Here is a 26,056-nt window from a genome sequence, read left to right as displayed (position 1 = left end):
GCCGCCGTACGCGTACAACAGTTTCTGCTGTTTCTAATCAGCAACCTGGACGAGAGTGAGAGAGGGGGAACAATGGGGTCATTGTAACTCTTCCAGGGGATTGTTTTTCCAGTATGCCTGTCTGTTTTGTTAAAGTTATATCAATCCCATGAAGGACACCATTATTATATAATGAATATGGATATATAATTAATGATTTTGAGCACTTATAATGTGTTTCCTGTGAGCTTCTTAAAATATGGTGTTTAATTGATCAGACATACTGGACAAAGGTGGCTTGGATGGAACAATTTTGTCCATGTGTGTAAGAGTGTGTATGTTGGGGTGGGGAGGCATGTCCTCACTTGTCTTATCACCTGCCATTAAATGAACGCTGTGTTCATGTTGTACTTGACACCTGATTGTTCTCTTTCCTCTATTATACAAACTCTTCTTTTGCGTTCTCTTGGTGAAACCTAGTTTCTGTGCAGAACCTGTACTGTTCTTCTTGTCCTCTGACCTTGCTGGTCATTGGTCTGAGATGCTCTGGAAGTTTAGCCACATAAGCAGTGCGATCTATCTAAATGTCTGCCTTTTTTCTTTTAACAAATTTTTATTTGAAAAAACCCAAATGTCATGTAAACAGCTCAAACCCAATCGACAAGAAGTGAAAAAGGAGAGGGCAAGTCCTCACAATTGCCTCCACTGAGGGTGGAATCGCTGGAGCGCTGGTGGGTTTAGTTGGGGGGCAGAAACTGTAAACGATAACCCTGATATTAAATTTAAAGCTTTGGATGGCTGGAAACACCAGGTCAGTTGTCACAAATGATCTAGGGCTCAATGTTTTATGCAGAATTCTTTCCCCCCAAAACTAAAATCCTATTTATTTGTTTCATACCAACCAAAGAAAGCACCAGAACAAACACTCTCATTTACACAGTCCAGACCTCCTGAGTAAGACAGCTAAGACAGAGCTAACTCATCACCATCTCTTCTACATACCGGTAGATAAAAGGGCAACAGCAGCCTCAGGTTAATGTTGCAGGCCATACCATGCCATACTGAATCAAGCTAAAATGCCATAAGATGATATTAAATGTTGCACTTGGATTTAGAAGAATGTGAAAAACAAAGCCTCTAATGTCCGTCTTCAGCAAGGTAAACCATGCTTGAATAGAGTAGAATCGATTCCATCAGTCCTGATTTACCCCAATTTACCCCACTTCACACTCAGTCTGTTAAGATTTCCAACACTTGTTAAAGACTTCCAACATTTCCTGTAAGACTCTTGTAGTTATAATATGGTTTTGATTTTGATTCAGTAGGTTCACAGAAACTGTCGTTAAAGTTGGAAGTCTTTGGTGGTGGAATGAAGAGCACGGGCCATTGGAATTGGCATTATTGGCAACCATCGGCAGAAATGTTTGGAAGCAGAGGAGGTACTTTGTCAAGAGTGACATGAAGGAAAACGTAGACATACTGTCAGAAACACAGCCAAGACAAACGAATGCACATCCAGCAACATGAGTAAGAGTTGTTTTTTTTACAACCTCAAGAGACCACACTGGGATCTAAACCTTGAGAAAGATTACAGTCACACGAAGGGAGTGAGAAGAAAAGACCGCAAGAAGAGAAACCACTAAAACTCTTCAGGTAAACCTCAAAACACGAATCTATGACAACCAACAAACTTGACAAACAATCCCAGTCATGCAGAAACATTATTAGAAGTTTTCTAGCTGTTATTTATTAATGTTTATTAAATGAGCAGGTTAGAATACTTCGAACTGAAATAATCTAAGAGAATAAAAATAACTAATAATGTAACATTTTTCACGCCACAATTATATTATTTTGTTATTACACTTCTGTTAGTGCTTTTTATTTATGAAGTGGTATAATGCTTTTCATATTTACAGAGTTGTGCAATATTTTCTTGATTATTAATATGAGACAAATACCCCGATAATATATTTTTTATTTAAATTCAAATCAGAAAAGTTGCTGTTCATTAGTTAATTTCTGCGGTTCATGATGATGTAAAGAGGAGACCTTAAGGTCCCATCACCTCCAGATATTGACCAGAAAAATACATTTTGGGCATTTACATGAAGAATTTGTGAGATATTTTTGTATGTAAGTTTACCAGCCTTTGGTACGCTATTTTTAATGTTGCTTTTCTGTTTCCAAGACAAGAGCATACCTCTGAAATGGAAACTCATCTTTTTAATTGCAAATGTAGCAGCTTTTTTAAAATTTAATATCTTTTCAGCATCTTAAACCTCTCCTGGATAATTTCAATCAACAGATCAAGTTCTCTCTTTTTTCATATTTTATGGCACATAGATGTTAAGAAAACCAATGGGAACACTTGGTTCATATGTGATTGATGGAAGAGGAATGCGTAATGCCAATAATATTGATGTAAATATTTCTGTAGATTGTTGTTTACAGCCAGAGCGTCTCTTAAAAGGATTCTTATGAAGTCTCATGAAGTTTCAGTGGATCTGAGTTGTTGCCTTTTACTATCTTTGACCTCTTTCTAATGTGTGGGAACCATTTTCAAAGTTGCTTCCAAAAATAATCATAAATAAATTGCAATATTTGAGTACACATGCCTTTGTCAGCCCCCTGTTTTTATTCTGTTTTCTTCTCTGGCATCAGAATTTATGTGTTATTTTTAGGACCACCACAGAGAAACTATGCAGTATTTAAAAAGAGCTCTCCACGCTTGTTTGACTGTGTTGTAGAGGGGAAAAAAATCACCTGAAATTGTATCCAACATTTAAATATTTGCTGGCCCTTGGGTCTGCTTTTCATCTCATTTTTAACGCATTGCTCGTTGACAAGCTGCTCCAAGCTGTAATCAATCAATCAACCAATCAAGTTCATCATAGTTTTTACTTCCAATCTTGAAACATCCATGCGACCACTGATTCGGCATCTCTGTTTAACCAATTTAATGTTGTCTTGACTCCAAATCCTTTTTCGATGAGCACTGACACAAAATATTAAAGCTCTAAGTCTGTTTTAACAGTGTGGCTCTCTCTGTTCATGCAGCTGTGGCTGTGACTTTGACCCCATACTGGCACTGAAAGGTTAATAAGCAAAAGACAGTCTTGAACATCAAAATCAATATCAACAAAGTCACAGCACTGGCAGCAGCTGGGAAAATGTTTGATGTATGATAGATTCTAGCTAAAGGTGAAAGCCTTTATTTTTAACGACTAACAACCAATTAAAATGCAATGTGCTGTTGAGTTTCCAGAAGTTGTTGTTTTTCTCACCAGTATCCTGCTGGGCCCTGAAATAGCCATTCATTATGAATTCTCAGTATAAGCCACTGTAAAATGCCATGTTTTTAACCTTGGTGTTGATTATCAAAAGGATTTTTGATGCATTAAAGAGCCCAGCAGGAACATCTATAACGTTAGTTACATATGTGTATAGAAATAAAATTATATAAAATGTAATTTCATGACAATCCATGAACCAGATGCTGCTCAGTGGCACAGACGTTCCACACAAAACAAGATAAGCTTATTTCTGCAGCACTATTAAGAAACAAGGCAATTCATTGTGCTTTACAGTGCATAGCATAAAACAGAGTTACACTAGAAAAAACAAAGGGAACACCAAGAAAAACAATATAATATAAAGCCTTTATTAAAATAACAACAATAACAAAAGGAAAATACACTATTGGATGAATATCTGGGTGAATAATAAAGTTTTTCTGTCTGATTTAAAAGAGTTGAGTGTGACAGCAGTTCAGGCATTCAGGAGGTTTGTTCCACAAGTGAGTAGTATAGTAACTAAAAGCTGCTTGTGACTCTTGGATCCAGGAGTAAACCTCTTCCTGAGGACCTGAGCGGTCTGGATGTTCACCTTGTACAAGGAAATTTGAAATGTATTTTGGCCCAAAACCCTTCTGTGCTTTATAGATGAGCTTCTGAAGTCGATTCTTTGACACACAGGCAGCCAGTGCCTTGATTCAAGAACAGGTGTACAAGGTGACAAGGTGACAAGGTGTTGCACCCTCTTTCTCTTAGTGAGGACTCTGGCTGCAGCTGTCTGACCTGCAAACTCACCACTACAATAATGAAGCCTGCTGAAAACAAATGCATGAACAAGCTTTTCCAAATATTTAGTTAGAAATCCTTTAATTCTTGTGAATTTTTCAGATGGTAGTAAGCTGATTTTGTTATTGTCCTAATGTGGCTGTTAAAGATCAACCCTGACTCCATTATTACTCCAAGATGTCTGGCTTGATTCCTTGTCTTAAGAAACAGAGAGTCAAGGTGAACGCTGACTTATAACCTCTCATTTTTGGGGCCAAAACCACTGACTTCAGTCTTTTCTGGGTTTGGTTGTAAAAGATTCTGATACAGCCACTCATTGAGTTCATTTCTGCATTTACCCAGCAAATGTAAGGATCTGCAGACATTAAATAACACTGATATATAGAGTTATAACATTATAACATATAACATAAGCTGAGGGAATATATAAATAAATAAGTAAACTAATGTAGTCCAGCTGAGACAATCCCACGCAACACCAATGGGAAAGAAAATATGCGGAACTGGACAAATACCAGAGCGTGACAGAACTGCTGTGTTGAACATTAAAGTTTATTGTGTGTGTGTTTATTTCTTTTTTGCATAATCCATGGGATAATAATCAGCAGTCAGCAATCCCTGGTGAAAGATTGTTGTTGTTGTTTACAGTTGCATGGCACTTACTTTCAGGGGGTCAGATTCCTGGTTTCTGTACAAAAGTATGACAGAGTCTTGAACCTCACAGACGCAGGATAAATGAAACTTAATCCAGAGCCGTCGAATTACTGTCATTGTAAATTGAAGATGTTTAATAAAGTTGCAATTAAAATACGCCGTCGTGTCGTGACGTCATCATCTTTGTCGGGTTGTTATTTCGCGGGGTTATCTTTGCGTCTCACGGCAATTAAATGTTTTTCTTCTCCAGGTATTTTCATCCATAAAATGACTTATGAGCAGCAGTTAAACGGAAACAGAAAAGAGGATTCGGACTGCGTTTGTGTTCGTGTGCTGCGAACTACTGTCGCTCCGTAAATACGTAGCGCAAGTCTGGGCTGGGAATTGTAGTTCTTTAACTAGTGGAAATTTCCAAGATTGCTAGACGAGTGAGTGGAAATTTCCCATCTCCCTCCGTGCAGAGCTGTGTCTGCTGGGTGTCTTGTCAACAATTTTAAAGCTCCACTTATGTGAGTGTGGAGGCTGCAGACATTTGCTTTTCAGCACACTATATCAAACTGCACGTGGCCCTGTGTTCTCTACATAATTACATTCTATTGTATAGTAAATCATATTTAGAGCAGTGTTTACTTGTTTATTACAAATATAGGCCTATGTGCAGCATATTGTGCAAACAAAGATTAATTGTTAAGTATTTTATATATCTTAAAGTCCATGAGCCTACTTGTATCTTGCAATAATGCATAAGTGCTCTATCAATACTCGAATACACCAAGAAACCACATGATGGCTGATGGTGGAGGCAGGGGGGGTCTATCCTCTCTCTGAAATGACAGACATTTCCTCTTGATGTTCAGCTTTCACATAGCTTCATTTGTGCCAGCTCCCCCCTGGAGCTGGCACAAATTAACCCCAAAACAAAAAACACATGTTCGTGCAAAAACTGAACATGCTTTGAATGTGCTGACTTTATACATCAGGCGGGCATCAGTGTTTTGTAGTTACAAATGGAACATCATATTAGCTATTTAAAAGGAACTCATTTCAAGTTTCTAGGATTTTCAAGGTTACCATAATCTGAACTAAATTCAAGTTTCTAGAGTTTTCGAGGTTACTATAATCTGATTAGGTTTTCCTTGATTAGTCACAAAATGGCTTTCAAGAATAAACAGCTTAGTGACATTGTGCTATTCCAGGTAACGTGGCACATTGACACACTAGTGGACTGTATGCTGCAGCAGATTTAATCACATTTGATAACATGACCACTGTCCCCTGATGGGCAGCGACAGACTTTAATTATGCGCAAAACACATCAATTTAGAGTGCTGCGACTCGTCCATTCCGCGACAAAACCCCAGATTGATGAGCTGGAGAAACGTCCAAAATGCTGCTCGTGTGCGTGTGCGTGTTCAGCGAAGGGGCGTGGAGCAGGGGGGAATGCATATAAAGGGAATCCGCAGCATTATTTAGCGGGTGCGACAGCTCCTTTTCAACCGGGGGAGAACTGCCTACATGATACCAACCTTCCGACAAAGTGTGCTGCGTTGTACATGGAAGCAGTCGTCCTGAAGGGGTCGTCGGGTCTTTCTCCAGGTGGGAGCCGCTTCTTCATTCATCCACATCTTCCGTTTTGGGGCGTAACGTTACGCTGCTGTTTTAGCGTCTCTGCTAATGCTAACAACCACTTTAGCGTTTCTCAGCGTTTTAGCAATGTTCCCTCTGTGTCTGTTCTTACCAACCAGCGCACAATTAGTCTTTCCCGATTCTTTACGACTTTCAAGCCACACTTTATCTCTTATTTTCTCCAATTTTTGCACGTCCCAGCTTCCAACGTCAACCAGTCAATAAAATCCACACAGTGCCACATTATGTTTTTTCTCTTAAATAACACACACATACGCACGCACATGCGTCATGTGGCACATCCACAACTTAAAACCGTGATCAATTCGAGCTCCTTCAAGATAAAGAAGCATTTGCATGCGTCTGAATCAATGAGTGTTCCAGAAATTTCCTTCCGTATAATAAGGTGCATGGCTGCTGCGGGTCTGAAGGACTGATGGCGCTTCTCTTTTTCAAAGACAACACATCTGGCTGTTCCAAGACTGTGGATGAGGACTTTCTTTTATTTATGCTGCCCCACCAGCGCGACACGTTATGTCAGAAAATGATTTGTGTTTTTCATTTAGATTCAAAGACAAGGTTCAAAATCAATTAATTGTCTTCCGTTAAGCTCCCATTAGGCCTGCAAGCTAAAATCGATCATAATCAGCTCCATGTTTTGCCAGTTTTGCTAAGATTGATACCTTAGACTTTAATGAGCTCTGACAGGCTCATGTGCTGGCTGGTTACCAGGGATGCACCAGCATCAGGTTGGTGTCCAGTACTGAGCTGTGTAATGGCAACAACCACTGCAGAAGCAGGACTATCAGTGACAACATGAAGGTGGGAATAATTACTGTACCCCACCCAGTACTCTGCACCTCTCACCCTGTTTGACAGGATTTATCCATGAACTGGAGTTATAAAAGTGTAAGAAATGTTGTACTTTGTGTCATTCTTTTTATGTCTTTATGGAGTGATGCATACTGGCTCACACATTAGATAACTAGTGAATTTTTTTCCTTAAATGACCCATTTGTATTAGGCAGAAGGAGCATGCGGGAGATAAGTGAGACGAAAACAAGGCAAACTGTCAAAGGGTTTGAATAATTTAAGGATGAGAATGAAATGAGAATTAAATGCGTGGCATGTGCTGGGTAGCATTAAACTAGTTTAGACCACAGCAACTCAGCACAAATCGAAAGCATTTACAATCTACGCATACGAGCAACTGCAAACATAAAGAATGCACATGTAAAGTTGCAGTAGCTATGCTTTATAAAAGTGAGAATTATGACTTTAGATCACAGCTGCTACTCTGAGAGCTGACTAAAATGGGCAAAGAACCCAATTTTAAAACATCAGGAACTGAGATTCCCTAAATCTAATTTGTACATCGTGTAGTGGCATGTTCTAGTCCTTGCATCTTTATTCTGTGGTGTCAGATATTACTCTGCTTTTAAAATAAGTGCTGCAGTCGTACTTTTGACACCAGAGTTAGATTTAAAAAAAACAAAAAACCAAAAGAACAGTAATCAGTATAACCTGTTTTTGTGAACAACAGTAAATGATGTCACATTGATGTTTAGGAGCTTCAGTGCTTGTGTTGAAAACAATTTCACTTTCTATATATTCATTTCACTCCTTTGGTTAAAGAGTTTGTCCTTTTTATTATCGAGTGGTGGTGGATGGTGTTTCAATTCTGTCTTATGTAACTTTGCAAGTAAATGATCTTTTTGTGTTACTAAGCTATATTTCATTTGTTCAGTCTTGGTCGTTTTATGGTGAACACATGGAATGCAGCTTGTTGATGATGAGATGGTGAAATGAGAAACAAAGAGTCCTTTTATTGATGTTTTGTATATAGCTTGGCTGTGAAGATGATCGTGTGGGTTATTTCTGACCCTGCGTGGCTGGCTAAAACCTCAGGAGAGAGTGTGTGTGTGTGTGTGTGTGTGTGCGTGTGTGTGCGTGTGTGTGTGTGTGTGTGTGTGTGTGTGTGTGTGTGTGTGTGTGTTGGAGAAACAAACTGAAAGGTTTTCTCTCATCATGCAATTCAGGGCTTGACATTGAGCTTTTTCAATGCAAGGGTTAGTATTTAAATACTTCCAAAATCATTATTACTTGTTTAGGGAGATGAAATCAGCCCAACGCAAATTAAGTAACCTTATAGTCAACAGTGGCTCCTCCATTAGCACGTTAAAGGCATCCCATTTAACTGCCAATGTAATATCTGTTTACTTAAATTCCGGTTTTTATTTATGGAATTTCTAAACAGGTTCCATCCTTCATTCCCTGAATTCATAATCTTTCTTTTCTTTTGCCAGTATAATGAACACCAACAAAACTAGATCAGCAACTATGAGATTGCTGTAACTTACTTGGATAACAGTACATCATTAAATAATGCCAAGCACATTTACCTCGGGCTACATAAAAGGACTGTGTGAGGTATCCAGCTGAATAAAAACAATGGAGTAATAGCGCCGCTATTTGGTTAATAACTGCCGAGATAAATTATGGTAATCAGACAGTTTGGCTCACAGGAAGTCTATCTCAAAGTGACTAACGACCAGCCAGCAGCTCGCTGGACAGGTTTCTACTTCATATCTGACTAGAGCCACGGTCTTTAACGCAGACAAGTACATACACGTTTACATTTGGAGGCATGGCACATTCCACTTTATCTGCAAGGTTTGCTCCTGGAGACAGTGGGCAGACATTATTACTCAGCCCTGCACGTCTGATTCCTTCTCTGTGACGCAACGATTCAATTGGAGCCATTTCACTAGAATTCAAGCTTGACATTTAGCCTGTGGAGATTGTTTTCCCCGTTTTCAGTCTGTGTCTTGACAAATATGAATTTTGTCAAGACGGTCTGAATTAATGCATCAGCATTCCTTCAAATCATAAATTTATTGGGTTTTTTTGGTTTGTTAATAACTTCTTGCATATTATTTTATAACATTCCCTGATGTACTCTTAAAAAGATGAAGGAGTCATTTGGGCTGAACCCTTCATGTGTTGCTAGCAACAAGCTGCAGTTATGGAAGCAAACTTTATTATCTTTTAGTCATCTTATTTTCCAGATTATCTGATGTTCACTCTGATTCCAGTTATCTCTCAAACCTGATGAGAGACTGTTTGAAACTTCTGAACCAACAATTTGTTTGGTCTGTTCTTCGCCCCTTTAACAATAAGACTAACGAGGTGTTTTTCTTTGTCTTTGTTGTCTTGCAGGAGTTTTAAGTCTAGGTTGTAGTTTTTTTTTTTTTTTTAAGAACTGCAACATCTTCCACTAAAAGTAGAACATTTTGCTGGTGGAAAATACCCCCAAAGCTCGACTAATGAATTTTGACCCGACTGCAGATACGACAGCTTCATCAAGACAGTAAACCAAAGCGGAGCGATTTGTTTGTGCCACTTTGACAACTCCATCCCCACCTTTTGTGAGATTGTATCAGCTTTTTTAAGGACATTTTTTTCCCCCCACGCTGATTGCAAAAATGGGTCCTGGAATGGAAGCAGCGGACATAGCCGTGGTAGCACTGTATTTTGTTCTGGTCCTTGTCATTGGGTTTTTTGCCATGTGGAAAGCCAATCGCAGCACTGTGAGTGGCTACTTCCTGGCCGGACGCTCCATGACCTGGATAGTGATCGGAGCGTCGCTCTTCGTCAGCAACATTGGCAGCGAACATTTCATTGGCCTGGCAGGCTCGGGAGCAGCCAGTGGCTTCGCCGTTGGAGCGTGGGAGTTTAATGCACTTCTGCTTCTGCAACTGCTCGGCTGGGTGTTTGTCCCCGTGTACATCCACTCGGGGGTCTACACCATGCCCGAGTACCTGTCCAAACGCTATGGGGGAAACAGACTGAAGGTTTACTTTGCTTTCCTTTCTGTGACGCTTTACATCTTCACCAAGCTCTCTGTGGACTTGTACGCCGGTGCCCTTTTCATTCAGGAGTCTTTGGGGTGGAACCTTTATCTTTCCATCTTCCTCCTCATTAGTATGACTGCTCTCCTTACTATCACTGGGGGGCTGGTGGCAGTAATGTACACTGATGCACTTCAGGCAGTGTTGATGATTGGTGGAGCCCTGACCTTAACTGTCATGAGTTTAATCAAAGTTGGTGGGTTAGAGGGTGTCAGAACTAAGTACATGAAGGCAGTTCCTGATGTTTCTGCTATAATTGCCAATGGGAATTTTACATATTCTCCTTCCTGCCGCATACACCCCAAAGAAGACTCTCTGCGCATCCTTCATGGTCCCCTGGATGAAGACATTCCGTGGCCAGGGTTCATTCTCGGCCAGACCCCCGCCTCCATATGGTACTGGTGTGCAGACCAGGTTATTGTTCAAAGAGTTCTTGCAGCGAAGAACATTGCTCATGTTAAAGGTTCTACCCTGATGGCTGGGTTCCTCAAAGTCCTGCCCATGTTCCTAATAGTCATTCCTGGAATGATTTCCCGCATACTGTTTCCGGATGAGATTGCCTGCATTGGACCGGAGCACTGCATGGCTGTGTGTGGTTCTCAGGCCGGCTGCTCAAACATTGCCTACCCTCGCCTGGTCATGGCAGTGATGCCCGTTGGACTGAGGGGTTTGATGATGGCCGTCATGCTTGCTGCCCTGATGAGTGACCTTGACTCAATTTTCAACAGTGCGAGCACCATTTTCACACTGGACATCTACCAAACTGTGCGAAAGAAGGCATCAGAGCGAGAGCTGCTGATTATAGGCCGCGTATTTGTTGTGGTCATGGTGGCCATTAGCATCGCCTGGGTGCCTGTAATAATTGAAATGCAAGGGGGTCAGACATACCTCTACATCCAGGAGGTTGCTGGCTACCTCACTCCACCAATCGCTGCCCTCTTCCTACTCGGTGTCTTTTGGAAAAGGTGCAATGAGAAGGGGGCATTTTGGGGAGGCATGACAGGTTTCGTACTTGGCACCCTAAGGCTGATCCTGGCCTTTGCTTATCGCCAACCTCGCTGTGACCAACCAGATAACAGGCCCGCCTTCATCGTAAAGATCCATTACATGTACTTTGCTGCTGGGCTGTTCTGGCTGTCAGGATTAGTAGCAGTGGTGGTCAGTCTTTGTACATCCCCACCAGATGATGAACAAGTTCAAACGACGACCATTTGGGGCCTTCGACGCATTCAGAAGGTGCCCGTGAAGGACCGAGAGGAAATGTTTACGTTAACTGAGAAAAGCCCCAATAACGCCGACGCGAGCCTGCACAAAGAAATGCCCCCTGATGTCCGAAATGAAAGATGCTTGGACGGAGCGGACATCAAACTTCTGGTCCCATCCACCGACCATGACCCGCCGACCCCCAGCACAGAGGCGTCTCCCGCCACCACACCAGCACAGCCGCTCGGTAACGGAAAACTGGACACGATCAAAGCGGAGGAGGGCTACCGCGGTTGTGAGGAGTCCAGCAGGTGCAGACGTATAGTGGAAAGGCTGTGTGGGTACGAGGAAGGGACGCAGAACACGCCACGAAAGGTCCCAATGGAAGACAGAAGAGTCATCGCAGAAAGGCTGTACGAGCCACCGAGAGTGAAGATTCTCCTGAATACGGTTCTGGTTCTTGTCTGCTCTGTGGACATCTTCATGTTTGTTTATTTCTCACTGTAATTGAATCCTGTGCTGCACATAAATGGGGACTGTGAAGACTTTTATTAAGTTGAAAGATTGGGGGGGTGCTCTTGGAAATAAATTGTGGAATCTTCAGAGATTTGAGGGGGTCTGTAATATTTACAGTTGTCTTTATTGTAGCTCTCTAACAGGGATCTGACCTTATTCTAATCATTTTTCAAATGAAAAGCTTCTCCATATGAGAATAATTTTACTCTGAATAAAGCTTTTTTTGGAACTGGTGTGTCCAGCACTTAATGTTCCTTAATCTTGCATTAAGACCTGTTGTAATAATAGCCTTATATGCACTTGTACTTTTGTTTAGTGAAGATTAAATATGTTCTGTGATTTAAGCCGTTTTCTCTCTGCTGGTGTTGGCAGTTTGATTTTAGTGTACTGGAGATGTTGCATCAAAAAATATTTCATCAAGCACAAATTTAGAATGTACAACTTGTTTTGCCTTTTTCTTCCTTCCATTTTTGGGTTACTTTTTGTGGCTGTGTTACATTTTTTCAAACCATTACATGTGTTGTTATGCACTATAATATCACACTCAAAGCCACATGTATCAATTCTCATTATTGTGTTTTATTCTATTAAGTTCTCATGTTCCGTTTGACATTGTTGGACATCATTTTACTGCATCTTTCACTTAAAGTGTACACTATAATTCAGGGTTCATGTGGTCGCTCACCAGAAACATGTATTCTGTGTAAAGCTATCTCTCATGTGTTGACGTGCTGCAGAGCTGAAATGTCATTTACTCTTGTTTGAAGTGCATATTTTATAAACCTTGTACCAAATGTGTCTTAGTGTGTGATGATAAAAGAAAAAAGCAAAAAATAAAAGTTTACACAGCGAATCCTTTTATTTGAAAGCCATCGATTGGAAACCAGTTAGCGTGTCAGTCATGACAGAAATGACATTGCAGATGTTTGTCACGTGATTTGCTGGAGGAACTTTAATGTGACATTATGGTTGATTTAATGATGATCAGTCCTACTTCCACAATATTCTGTGTTCACTCATCATTCTCATCTTGAAATATTTAAAAAGAGGTTTTTTTTAACGCACTTTGAAAAGTTCGGAACATTGTTGAAGTCAAAATGTTGCTGCAACAGGCCGATGTGCGCTACTGTTGGGGCACGAGTGATGCTATAACACGGAGGTTAATGAGTTCAATTTAACCTGTACTTTAAGTACCCTCTCTGAGAGAATAAAGGTTATTTTTTGGATTTTATTTTTAGAGACATAAAATAAAGTTTCTGTTGAGATGAAACTGTCTTGAGTCCTGTGTTTATGGCATTGTCAAATAAAAAATAGTCTTTTTTAATAGTAGTATTTATTAATCTTCACTAGTAATTAACTGGAAATTAGATTTTCCCCTCAACTTTATCTAAAAAAAAACCCTGAACCATTACAATGAGCAACGTTACAGCCTTCAGTCCTCTCGGTGTGCAGCAGCTCCTTCAGGTTGGACTGTTGGACACATTTACAGATTTGTCCCTAATCTGCTGCCATGTTTTCTTAAGTGTGTGTTTAGGCTCATTGTCCTGGTGGAAGGTGAGGCCGGGCTGAGGTTCTGAGGCCTCTGGATCAGGTTTTCATTTGCAGCATTCAGGCCTGAGCAGCTGAACTATAATATACTGTATATTAATATGTATGTATATAAAGTCTAAACATACTCATGGCAAGTACCAGGTCAAACATTACATTCTTGTTAAAATGTATGAGTTGAGATGAGTCCAAATAATCCAGTGTTTCTTCTACATTTTTCCAGGCGTCTTTCGGTCATTAACCAGGATTACACAACCCATGGCTCAGCCTTATTAATCTGCTCACAACCAGAAGAGGATTGGATGAATCCAGACCAATCAAAAAGCCAGGATCAAAGGCTTACAAATCTCTACTTCTTATCAATTCTGCTGAGTGCTTCATTTGATCATTTCTAACCTCTGCCAACCAAACGCACATGCGAAATGTCCCGCTTTATTGACAACATGCACTGTGGAATCTGAAAGTTAATTGGTGTAGTAGCACTGTATTAAACAAGGCACTGTTGACACAGGCAATACGAGTTTTCATTTTTCTTATCCCAGCCATCACGTGTGTTCATATTTTGACAGTGATTCATACCAACCATGTACACTCACCATAGCTACAGGTCAGAATGTAGCATGGCCTCTCTAAATGGGAGTAGGTGGGCAGCAGAGCGAGCTCAACTCAGAAAATGACCCCATAACCAGACAAGGGGAGTAAATAATTGAGTCACAATTTTCCAGTTTTACTCCTTGTGCTGCATTCCCTCCCACTCTGTGACTGAAGGACAGTTAAAGATTGACGTTATTGTGCAATACATAAGTCATTTTGGACAAGCTGGGAACTGGTAGCTTACCATCCTTAACAAAGCTATGAAACAGTCCCCATTTATGTCAAAGCACTGGGAATAAAGGAAGTTTTGATTTGTGACTTGTTCCAGTCAATGATAATTATTTCAGTCTGTGTTTCACATAGGAAAATCAAATGAATTGCTCTAAATTCTAAATTCTAAACCCACTTCACCACAAAGTAAAGGTATGATTTCCACAGAACAGAAATTAACTGATTCTATAACTAGGGATTTATTTTCCTACTAAACAAATTCGCAGAATGCTGCTCTTCGAGAGTCATCTTAGAAGTGTCTCCTTTCTGCTTCATGCCAGGCAAACCTCAAATCTCCCTTTTAATCAAATCAAGAGATTTCAGGAGCCAATGTCCAGGAAACAGTTGAGATCTATAGAAACCTGGACTGCAGTAGCTGCAGGGACACTATGTTGTTGTCTGCAGTGACACAGATATGACTGTATCATTCGGAGCCTCTTCCTTATCATGTCCCAACCTTCCACCCTTCTCTAGACCCTCCACTGAACACCATCCAACTCACACCCTCCCTCTTTCCCAAGAGGAAACTAATATTGTCCTTGTGGAAAAGTACTGGCACCCAGGCCAGGCCTTGTTCATTGTCTATTTCAGGCAGCAAAAACACCAACAACTACTGGAACCAAGTGGCATGGATTAATATGGTCGGGCGTGGTATTCAACAACAGCAGTGCTCGGAAGTTAAAAAAAATAATAAATCAATTAATTCTCCTTAACTTTCATCATTAATTGAGTCCAGCATGTTAGATTAGTCTCAAATACAGATTTAAATGGAAAAGCTGTGGAGGACAACAAGCTAATTTGCTGGTCTAAAAGCGTGCTGAGTTTTCTTTCGCTCTCATTCTGAGAGAGAGAGAGAGTGTGTGCGTGTGTGTGTACGTGTGATTTAGGAAGACACTGAAAAGATACATCACTACCATGCACAACTGCATCATTTGTCCTCCTAAAATTTAATGGAAACTTTGTGCACACTTAATGGAAGTAATATGACTTTTACTGAATGTTTAGATTTAATAATCTTAATTGTAGTAACATCAAACTTGTCATTTTTATGTATCCTCAATTTCAATTTTGCAGCCAATGCAGATGTTCGTGAATTTTAACAGTGCCGCCTGCTGGTCGTCTAGATTGACGTCAATATTTAGAGCTATTAGAGAAACCAGAGAAACCTGCAGCCAACATGGAGCCTTGGGACAGGAGGCAGGATCCAGCCCGCATGTATCAGCTCATCCCAGAGCCACATGCAAATATTCCTCTTATATAACAGTAACTTCAGCCAACAGGTGAGGAAAACGTGAGGTAGAACTTTCATAACAGGTTAGGTTGGGGTGTTAAAACTACTGTTAAATTGTATTCAGGCACTACAATTTTCAATATCACATGGCCAAAGTATTCTAAGAATAAATTTGGCTGGATGGAAGATTTGTTGTATAAATGCAAAAATGAACTGACGTCTCCTTTTTTATTGTAATGTGGAATTTGAAAGTCGGCGTTTTGGTTGAAAATCTGTTCACCATGTGGCAGATGGTGCTCATAGAGTATCTGCTTTACTTTTGCTGTGTAATTGTGTTTTTCCTGTCCTCTGAATGTTTTGCTTTTGTTCTGGCTATCAAAGAGGACTTCTGCAGAACATCCTGAAAAAATGTTTAAACAAACAATCAGAGCAGTTCCAAACTAAATTACTGCTTCTTTACACACATTTTTGTGAGATACTTTATACTATTTGCTTTTTTGTGCACAGTGATGAAGAATGTGAAGAAAACATCGTTGTTGTTTTATGGTTACTTCACTTCATCTTGCTCCCATAACTTTATGCTTGTCTGAGGTGTTTGTTACATAAAATAGATATCTTTTTTTTAAACTTCATGCATGTTTTGAGATTTGTTTTTTTATTTTTTTGACTGCATACTTAGAGCATTGCAAATCATCGACTCAGCAGCGGCACCGGAGCGGTGCGAAGCACGTTATCAGGTATAAACCACAGATGAAACGTGTCTCTCTCCATGCTGGTGACATCACAGAGACACATGCTGAATTGCTATTACAACAGATTATGTTTTTCTGTGAGAAGAGGAGCACCCATGTGAGGAATGTGGAGTGACCTTTAAATATATGGCAAACACCCCATGTCAATACATTCCTGTCATTCCTCATGCACAGCCCCACTAAACCTCTGCGACAGGACTGGGATTCTGACATTAATCCATGAAATAGGACCTCAATAGGGAAAGGAAATATTTGCTAGTTTTAGTAACAACAGTGGGAAGAATGGTGTCTGGAACATAAAGAATAGGGATCACTGAAGCAGACACGCGTGAAGCCTTTTCCAGGCTCTCTGGGTCAAACTGATCATTGACAACAACAGCTTTGCTTGTAAGTGACATGTGAGCAGTGCTGATAAAGGGCCTGAGCAATGGTGCTGTTATGATAGAATACACAAGGGTTCCGCCTATTTGTAATGCTCCTTATCAGTGCTTCTTACATGAGCATCAGCGTGCATTGATAAGGAGCAGGCAGAGGAAACATACAGTATGTTTGGATGTATGTCACATGACTGTCAAAGGTTAATAAAAGTGTGTGGAAAGTTTTGTTGGGAGGCTCAGTTCCTTGAAACCAAGCACACACACACACACACACACACACACACACACACACACACACACACACACACACACACACACACACACACACACACTTTCCATAAGCAGAGTATAAGAATAAGTTCTTATTCTGCCAGAAAATGCCTGTAAATTGAGCTATTTCTTAATTTATGAGCAGTAAAGCTTCAGACACACCTTTAGCAGTTCCATCTGTCTTCCATCCAGCCGATAAACAGATGCTTATGGTTTTTTTTATCCCAGCAGTCATTGGGTGAGTGGCAGGACTACACCAGTCTACCTCAGGACTCGCACCCCATCACTGACGCAATCAACCCTTTTGGACAGCCCAGAACCTGAAGTAGGTAGAAAAACTCAGGGCAAGGACAAACTTCCTGAGAACCTTTCTGTCTTTTATCTTAATCCAGATTAAGATAAAAACGTGATGGTTTTTAAACCAACACAATTTGAAGATAGACACTGTTTTCCTGAATTTGGTGGCCTTATAATGTTATTTTATTTTAATCATTCTTTTCACCATTCACCTTAGAAATAACAACAGCAAGACAGTGAACTACTTGATCAGGAGGTTAGAAGCAATGTTCCCTCTAATTTTTCATGTGTCTGAGCAGACACACAAGCTCCCTGAGCACCCTGAGGACCACTGAGCAACATCAGATGGGTGTGGCCACACACCAGTATCACGCTTGTTCAAAACCTCGGATCATAGCAAGTTCCATGGCTTATTAAAAGAATCAAATGACAGCAGCACATAAAATGAAAAAGAAAAAAATCTTGTTGTTCATGAGATGTGTACTATGTTATATGTGAGAGTCCTGCATTAACCATAGGAAGAGCTTGTTCTTCTATTTGCACACACTCCGACAGCCGTTCCATCTTAAAAGAACCACATTTCTTTTTTACTTTGGCTTGATGAGTGGATGTGTCTCTGCCCGTTCGTTTCGCCACATTCCCTTTTCCTGGTGGAATTTTGCCCTGAAACACTTTGAACTCATCAACACTTTGAACACGATAAGCTTGACTGTAATATAGTCATTGAAGTATTGAATATCCGCGAGCCGTGTGAAATAAGCAATCGATGGAGAGATACGTTTAAATTTAGCCCAGGAGGCCAGGGATGGAGACCACCAAGACTCCTGAGACCACCAGAGGGAGCTGCTGCACATGAACACCAGGATAAACACGCGAGACTGACGGAGAAGCTGATTCTTCAGGAGAAGGAGAAGGTTCTGCTGAAGATGTGGCAGCTCTATGGTCGGACGAGTCTACAACTGAGTTGTTTTTCTACCCTCAGTTTGGAGGACATCAAATTCAGGACGTCACCGACATTGGCGGGGACCCGTACTGGGTATTTACTGTAAAATGAAGTGTACAAACCCCACATGTTCCTAAATAGATGTTTTCTGTCCATCTCACCGTGGCTCATTATTTATCCCATTATGTAACTCTACGACTGCTTGCCAGAGCTCCAGGTTTACGTTAACACCTTAGAAATGACGTTACGTCAATACCCCACAAACACGACCCCAGGAGCCCGACACTAAACACGTGACACAAACACTGCACATGAGCGTGCGCATAAATAAGTAGAGGCTGGTATGTGGTGTCAGAGCGTGCCAGTCTGCATTTCACAGTTTATGTAACGTTTAAGCCCGACAGGGAGTTTATGGTTGACCGGCTCCGCTGGTCCGGCCTTCTCTCGTGCATATGTCGGTCTGGCCTTGGGGACTCTGCTGCCCTGCTTGGAGTCTCACCACTGAGGCGGAAGCCAGGCAGGATTTGAATGATGTCATAGGGCCTGTGGGCACTTCATTCACAGCTCTGCTCTTTAACGTGTCTACACCCAGAAGGTGCTGGACTTCACATTCACGCCATAACTGCACGTTGTCGGGTTCTTTCGTTTTTTTGGTGAACTTATGAGCCCATTGGGCCCCCTTGTAAAAACAGACTACCGTAACTAACTCATTGAGACCAGCGAAAACATGTTATTGACCAGCTGTTTTGAACCTCATGATTTTTTTTCTGCAACCAGGTGATACATTTTTTAGCACTGATAAGGTGGTCAACACTGTGTGAATTATTATATTGATAAAGGAATTAAAATGTTAATTTATTGATTCATTTATTTATATGTGTGAAACACTTTGGTCACTTTTGGGTGTGAGCATTACCAGGTTATTAGTCTTCATCATGACATCTCAAAACTTGTCAGGATTTGTTTCCATGATTCCATTGTCAGAACACTTGAATAGATCTCAGGGTTGAATAGATCTCAGGGTTGAATAGATCTCAGAGTTGAATAGATCTCAACCGTTTCTTAATGCCTCTAATATCAACAGCTCTTCACCACAGTTCATGCTTTCACTCTAACAGAAATTGTGAGCTGCCCAACGTTACTGTTCACGACGGACATCCCTTATTATGAAACGTGTCTGAGCTTAGCCTGTTTTGCCACATTGCTCAAAAAGTTTCATCAGTGTTGACAGTGAAATTCAGCATCTTGCTGACAGATAGTTTTGGAAATTTCCATTAATGCACCAATACAGGCACAAAAGTCTGTGAATCAAGGAATAGAAATTATGCTGCATACATTCAATGTCGTGACTAAAATTTAAAAAAATAATACTTAAATGGAAAACTGGCAGTAAATGGCAGTAAGTCGAACTCGTTTCCGGTGAGGGTTGGTCTCCGCCAGGGCTGCCCTCGGTCACCGATTCTGTTCATAATTTTTATGGACAGAATTTCTAGGTGCAGTCATGGTGTTGAGGGGGTCCGGTTTGGTGACCTCAGGATCAGGTCTCTGCACGAGAGCTTAAACTGAATTGTCCGATTACATAACGTCAAGTGCAGCATTGGGCCACCGCCTCCAGGAAGTTGCAGGTCTCTAGTTCTGCTAAGCTCCCACGTGTGGTACCGCCACCGTGTGGGCGAGCTCAGCATTACAAGTATCATTGCTGGCCTAAACTGAAAATGCGTGTATTTTAATATCTGCATTTCTGCAGCAGGTTATGCTGACACAGCCTTTTATTTTAATCAGCTGGGGAGAATATCTAACTAATGTGTGTGTTTTCACCTTCACATTCTCTTCAGGATAACAGGAACGATTATGGAAGACAAGTTTCTCACTCTTGTAAAGCTGTAAAATGAAGGTTGTTTGGTGCCTCAATGGACCAAACAAACACAGGGGTGTGGAGATTATTTAGAGGTCACATCGAAGCTCTACAACTCTAAGCTCTTTAATCTGTTTCTATAGTTGTAATGTTACATTGGGGTTAAACTTCTGCACGTCACCTTATGTAGTGAATAACAAGTACAGAGGGAGATCAAATGTTCAGGGAAGAAAATTCTCTTGTTGCAGAATAAGTTTCATTAATAGTTTAAAAGAGAGTTTAAAAGGGAACTCCTTAGGTCAATACATTGGTTTGATAAGAGAGAAGTTAATTATCAATCAAAAGCGGAACAAACTTTCTGCAGAACAGCTGGAGCAGAGAAGCCTTTTACACACCTGTTGATCCTGAGCTGAAGCTGAAAATATAAAAAATAAATACATTGAGTACGGTACACCTGTGCAATGCAACACAACATGTAAGGCCACCTGGATCCCTTCAGCTCAACTGAAGAGATCACAAACACACACACACACACACACACACACACACACGCACACAGACACACAGAGATACACACACACACACACACACACACGTACGCAGACACACAGAGATACACACACACAGACACGCACAGACACACACACACGCACACAGACACACAGAGATACACACACACACACACACGCACACATGCACGCACGCACACGCACACACACACACACGCACGCACACACACACGCACACACACACACCACACACACACACACACACACACACAGACACACAGACACGCACACAGACACACAGAGATACACACACACACAGACACACACACACACACACACACACACACGCACACACACACACGCACACACACGCACGCACACACACACACACACACACACACACACACACACGCCCAGCCCTTGTCCTCTACCATCTCTCTGTCTCACTCGCAGCTTTATTTTTAGCATTCAAACAACTGGTCTCCTAAAAATGGGCCTGTCCTGTAAGAGTAGGGGGAGAGGAGTCGAGACTATGTATGGTATCCACCCCCATCACACTGCACCTCACAGAACCAACTGGATTCTTAATGTGTCTTTGTGTCTGCAGAGAAACGCCGTGACCAACGTGGACGCAAAGTTCTGCAAGTTCTTGGAGATGCTTATTGGATTTAACTGCTCCGACTGGAATGCTTGAGTGCTGCTGGTGACAGTCCAGATTTCACATCTATCCCAGCAACACTTCCCTTTACTAAGACTTGCCCTTTTAAATCTACAGTATTCATTTGTAACGACCGAACAGACTGCAGGGCAGCTCCTGACCATGCTCTCCCTGCTGTTGTTCGTGCTCTCCTGTCTGAGCCTGGCGCCGCTGTCTCCAGCTGAGAAGGGCTTGGAGTTCCCACAGTATGACGGGAAAGACCGTGTTATAGATATCAATGACAAGAACTACAAGAAAGCGCTGAAAAAGCACAGCATGATGTGCCTGTTCTACCACGGGCCCATACCAGACAGCAAGGAGCTGCAAAAGCAACACCAGATGACCGAGATGGTGCTGGAGGTAAAGTACTTATATCCTAAGAAGAAACCAGAATATAAAGACGGTAACAAGACAATGGAGCCAGGATTAAACACGTGTGGTTATGGGAAGAAACGTAAAGATTTGGTTGATGTTTTCTTTTTTAAATTATTAAACAGTGATATTCTAATTAGAAATGATGGGGTTACTACTAAAAAAATCTACCCATCAGTGTGATCCCTTCTCCTATTTTGCAGGTAATAGCTGAACTTGCCTTCATGCCTTAGATCTGTGTGTTCCCAGTTGGAGCTGTATTTTCTGTAGCTGTGTGACATTGTTATGCTGTTGAATTCTAGCAGCTGCTTGTCCATGTCCTGTGTATCCCAGCAGTAGGTCAGAGGTCAGGGCGTGACCTCTGACTAGATGATCGGGCTGATGGCCACTACTGCACAGTTCTCTTAAATGCCTAAAATGGAGCAGAGGAAGCGATATAACCTTTGTTATATATACAGGCCATCTGTGTTGTGTGCTGTATAGCTGACCTTGGAATTCTAATACAAACCCTCTTCCAATCCTGGAGACCCGGGTAGTTTTGACACTACAGAACATTCCAACGGTTGAAACCCTTAAAGAGAGCACAGTCACCTCAGAGGTGACAGCCGTGCGTGGCACAGAGCGAGCTGTAGGCTATGCAGGCAGACATGGCACATAAAACCAATGCTTTGCTCTTGTGGCATGTCTGCAGGAGGCAGCCAGTCTTTATGGTGTAAAACTTAAAGGCTGGTTCTACATGAGGGCGGTGGAAGGTCAAGTACTGTAAATGTGCATCTGATTTAAAAAAGGCCTGTGAAGGACAAAACCACCTTCGTAATTCTCTTTGCACTTGAACCCAGCAGCTGGGTTTGTGTTTCCCTCTGCTGAATGTGTCTCTTTGTTTAAATGGGGTAGAGCAGCAGAAAGTTTGCCCTGGTTCGTGTTACACATGACCGAGGTGATCTCTGATCTTTCGAATGTAATCTGAGCAAAGCCATGCTCTCCTGAGCCGAGTATCACTAACTATCTACATGGAACCATGATGAAAACAGTGATAAGATGCTTGTTTCACTTGCACAGCAGTGGTTCTGTTGGGCCAAACTGCTGCTGTGCTTGATCCAAATATATAAACATGAATATGAGCTCCCAGATAATAAAAAATGTTACAGATAATACAGATAATACAAAGTGTTACAGTTACAATTGCTTTTTTATTTCACTTTTATTTAACCAGGTAATCAGAAAATAACAAGGTGCGGCTCAAAGGGCATCAGCCCCTTTCATAATATATGGATGATCAAAATGTTCAAAGAATAAGTTAACGCCAAAGACTTGGAACTTTTAAAGCAACAGCCACATTGCACAGACACTAACTCAGCCCATCGAGGCAAGAGAGGCTTTGCTGAACGTTTAACATTCCCTTGAGACAGTCTAAGTCTGTGTGAGGGCTTCTATATGCATGTAAGACAGAGGTAAAGCTCTCCTTTCAGGCTGTTTAATAAGGGGTAGGGTCTTCTCACAGTCCACCTGCAGCTCTCCTCACAACTATTGCCCGAATAATAACAGGGTCACACTCCTGCTTTGGATAAATTTAGATCTGGAGGGTCTGGGGGATTATATAATCCTTCCTCCACGGGCTCGAGGCAGCTGTCATATTGCCAACTTTGGCAGTAATTTTTCTTTCTTCAGACCTTACCTGACACTCAGTTAATCTGTTCCCTTTTTCCACTGAGGCAGAAGTGTTGAATATATAAACAGTATAACCGGATGTCTGTTCTCTCGCTCATGTTCTCTTTTGGTTTTAGCTCGCAGCTCAGGTTATGGAGGAAAAGGACATTGGTTTTGGAATGGTGGACTCCCAAAAAGATTCCAAAGTGGCCAAGAAGCTTGGTGGGTTTCTGATTCGATGTCTCAATCGCAGATTTCCTGATCAAAAACAAACTATTGAAGTTTACTGATGTGTACTGTCCCCACTGTCAGGCCTGCAGGAGGAGGGCAGCACCTATGTGTTCAAGGAGGATCGGGTGGTCGAGTTTGACGGCTTGTTGTCCGCAAACACCCTGGTCAAGTTCTTGTTAGATGTGAGTAAAAATAAGAGAATGCTGTCACTAATGAAGACGCTTCCTCAGTATGTCGTGCACTGCTTTTTCTCTGCCTCCAGCTGCTGGAGGAGCCGGTGGAGGTGATAGGAAATGCGTTGGAGCTGAGAGCCTTTGACAGAATGGAGGAAGACATCCGCCTGGTCGGTTACTTTAAGAACGAGGACTCGGAACGTGAGTATTTGTCCTTTTTTTTGTCTAAAGGGGCTGTGAGGAGCTCTGCCTTGCCCTTCATTATGACAGGACTGCATCTGACCCTGCTCATCTGTGTGGATTTACGGCTCCATTTATACCAGCGCTGCTCACACAGCTGCCACAGTTTGGTACCAACTCACACGCCGCACCAGAGTTGACTAGAAAGTAGTTAGCAGGCGCGTTGAGCTCAGCCACATCCTGTCTGATCAACTGTGGGAGCATTAAGTATAGGTCAATGTTCAGCTTTTTCCACTGGCTGATGTGCAAACATCCTGTATACAAATGCCAACCCCCCCCCCCCCGAAAAAGCACAGATGCGATCAAGAATGCAGGGAGATGCTGGCTGAAGTCATTACTGTTGCACTTTATTCAGAGTTTAAAGAAACCACTTTCTCTCAAATATTAGAGATACTTAAGATGTTTCTCTTTCCCATATTTTCAGATTATGAAGCATTTAAAGAGGCTGCTGAGCAGTTCCAGCCCTACATTAAGTTCTTTGCCACCTTTGATAAATCTGTAAGTCACCATCAAACAGACAGACGGACGGACAGGCACCTCGATCATAAAACCGTGTAGTGATGTGCTTTCTGCTGCTGTAGGTGGCCAAAGAGCTGACCCTGAAGTTGAACGAAGTAGACTTCTATGAACCCTTCATGGAGGAGCCGCTCACCATTCCAGGCAAACCTCACACGGAGGAGGAGCTGGTGGAATTCATCATGGAACACAGGCGGTAAACAAGGCCCATGATTAATGAAATGGCCCTGAATCTTCCCTTACATAAATAAACAGTTTTGTACGATGGTTCACGTTGTTTTCCTGTGCTGCCAGACCCACTTTAAGAAAACTACGAGCGGAAGATATGTTTGAGACCTGGGTGGGTGAGGATTACCTTCAGATTCCTGAAACTCAACTCCGTTCAAGTGCCCTCATATTTATGTTTACGTTTCATCTCAGGAGGATGACATTGAAGGCATCCACATTGTGGCTTTTGCAGAGGAGGAGGACCCAGGTACGTGCAGAAGTATCCATACTGGTCTAAGCAGGCAGCAGGTTTTGTTTCCAGCTGTGGTGTTTGATGTTGTCTCCAGATGGTTTCGAGTTCTTGGAGATCCTGAAGCAGGTGGCCAGAGACAACACTCAGCTCCCTGAGCTCAGCATCATTTGGATTGACCCTGATGACTTTCCCCTGGTGAGCCATGAGCCCTTCAGCCTTCGACAGGCACCGAGGCAGAAGGCTCCATATAGGGACCAGCCATGGGTGGAGCTGCATGGCTTTTCACGTCTCTGTTGCAGGTCAGATTTAAATTTTTCTTTTTGCTGACTCATTTCAGCTGATTCCCTACTGGGAGAAGACCTTTAAGGTGGACCTGTTCAGACCCCAGATCGGCGTTGTCAACGTCACAGATGTGAGTCAGGCACAGATCTGTCAGGCATTTTTACAGATGTTATTTACACCCCTTCCCACCCCGTCTGACTTTCTTATGTGTGTTTGTGTGTGTGTTTATCTCCGTGCAGGCTGACAGTGTGTGGCTGGAAATGGACAATGAGGAAGACCTGCCTACCCCTCAGGAGCTGGAGGACTGGATTGAGGATGTTCTTGCTGGTAAAGTCAACACCGAGGACGATGATGATGAGGAAGAGGATGAGGATGAAGAGGATGAGGAGGATGATGATGATGATGACAATAATGAAGAAGATGAGGAGGATGATAGTGAAAGCGATGATGACACTGATGATGAGGATGACACTGATGATGAAGAAGACGATGATGATGATGAAGAAGAAGAAGATGATGATGATGATGAGTGATCCATAGTTTAAAACCAATTATTTTCTTCAGGGGTTTAAAATGGATTTTATCCTACAGTTCACTGTAAATAAGCCTGGAACAGGTTTTTAATTTAAAGTTAAAATATTTAAATGTCTGGAGACATCTATCCAAACGACTGTGATTAATAAAGGAAATTTTCTGCCAACTGTCACTGTCTTCATTACACCGCAGCAGCTGTAACCTGGTCCTGATTCAGCGAATATAGAATATAAATACTGTACTGTGGTGAGATTATTCTATATAATGTATTAAGTGTATTGATTTCT

General features: G+C 41.8%; 3 protein-coding genes across 4 annotated transcripts in view; all 3 read left to right on the top strand.

The window, feature by feature from the left end:
- The window catches only part of LOC130535200 (NAD(P)H dehydrogenase [quinone] 1-like), a 164,623-nt gene that overhangs the window by 119,114 nt on the left and 19,453 nt on the right, over positions 1-26,056 (top strand). The window lies entirely within an intron of this gene.
- On the top strand, positions 5,739-14,034 carry slc5a3b (solute carrier family 5 member 3b). 2 transcript variants are annotated; one of them, XR_008953003.1, is made up of 2 exons: positions 5,739-6,311; positions 13,743-14,034. XR_008953003.1 is itself a non-coding variant. In XM_057049680.1 (2 exons), the coding sequence occupies exon 2, from the start codon at positions 9,827-9,829 to the stop codon at positions 11,960-11,962; it is 2,136 nt and encodes a 711-aa protein (XP_056905660.1). In that variant the 5' UTR covers positions 5,979-6,311; positions 9,561-9,826; the 3' UTR covers positions 11,963-13,241. The 2 variants fall into 2 exon arrangements, 1 of the variants encoding a protein (XP_056905660.1); XM_057049680.1 differs by lacking the exon at positions 13,743-14,034 and adding an exon at positions 9,561-13,241 and having other exon boundaries at positions 5,979-6,311.
- casq2 (calsequestrin 2) lies at positions 21,395-25,935 on the top strand. The gene is made up of 11 exons (XM_057049864.1): positions 21,395-21,674; positions 23,471-23,555; positions 23,646-23,746; positions 23,827-23,938; positions 24,402-24,475; positions 24,559-24,689; positions 24,788-24,833; positions 24,914-24,968; positions 25,048-25,148; positions 25,291-25,365; positions 25,475-25,935. Exons 1-11 carry the CDS (start codon positions 21,438-21,440, stop codon positions 25,766-25,768), a joined length of 1,311 nt encoding a protein of 436 aa, XP_056905844.1. The 5' UTR covers positions 21,395-21,437; the 3' UTR covers positions 25,769-25,935.

Source organism: Takifugu flavidus, chromosome 1, assembly GCF_003711565.1.
Source record: "Takifugu flavidus isolate HTHZ2018 chromosome 1, ASM371156v2, whole genome shotgun sequence".
Classification (NCBI taxonomy): Eukaryota; Metazoa; Chordata; class Actinopteri; order Tetraodontiformes; family Tetraodontidae; genus Takifugu; species Takifugu flavidus.
This window is presented reverse-complemented; position numbering and strand designations above follow the sequence as displayed.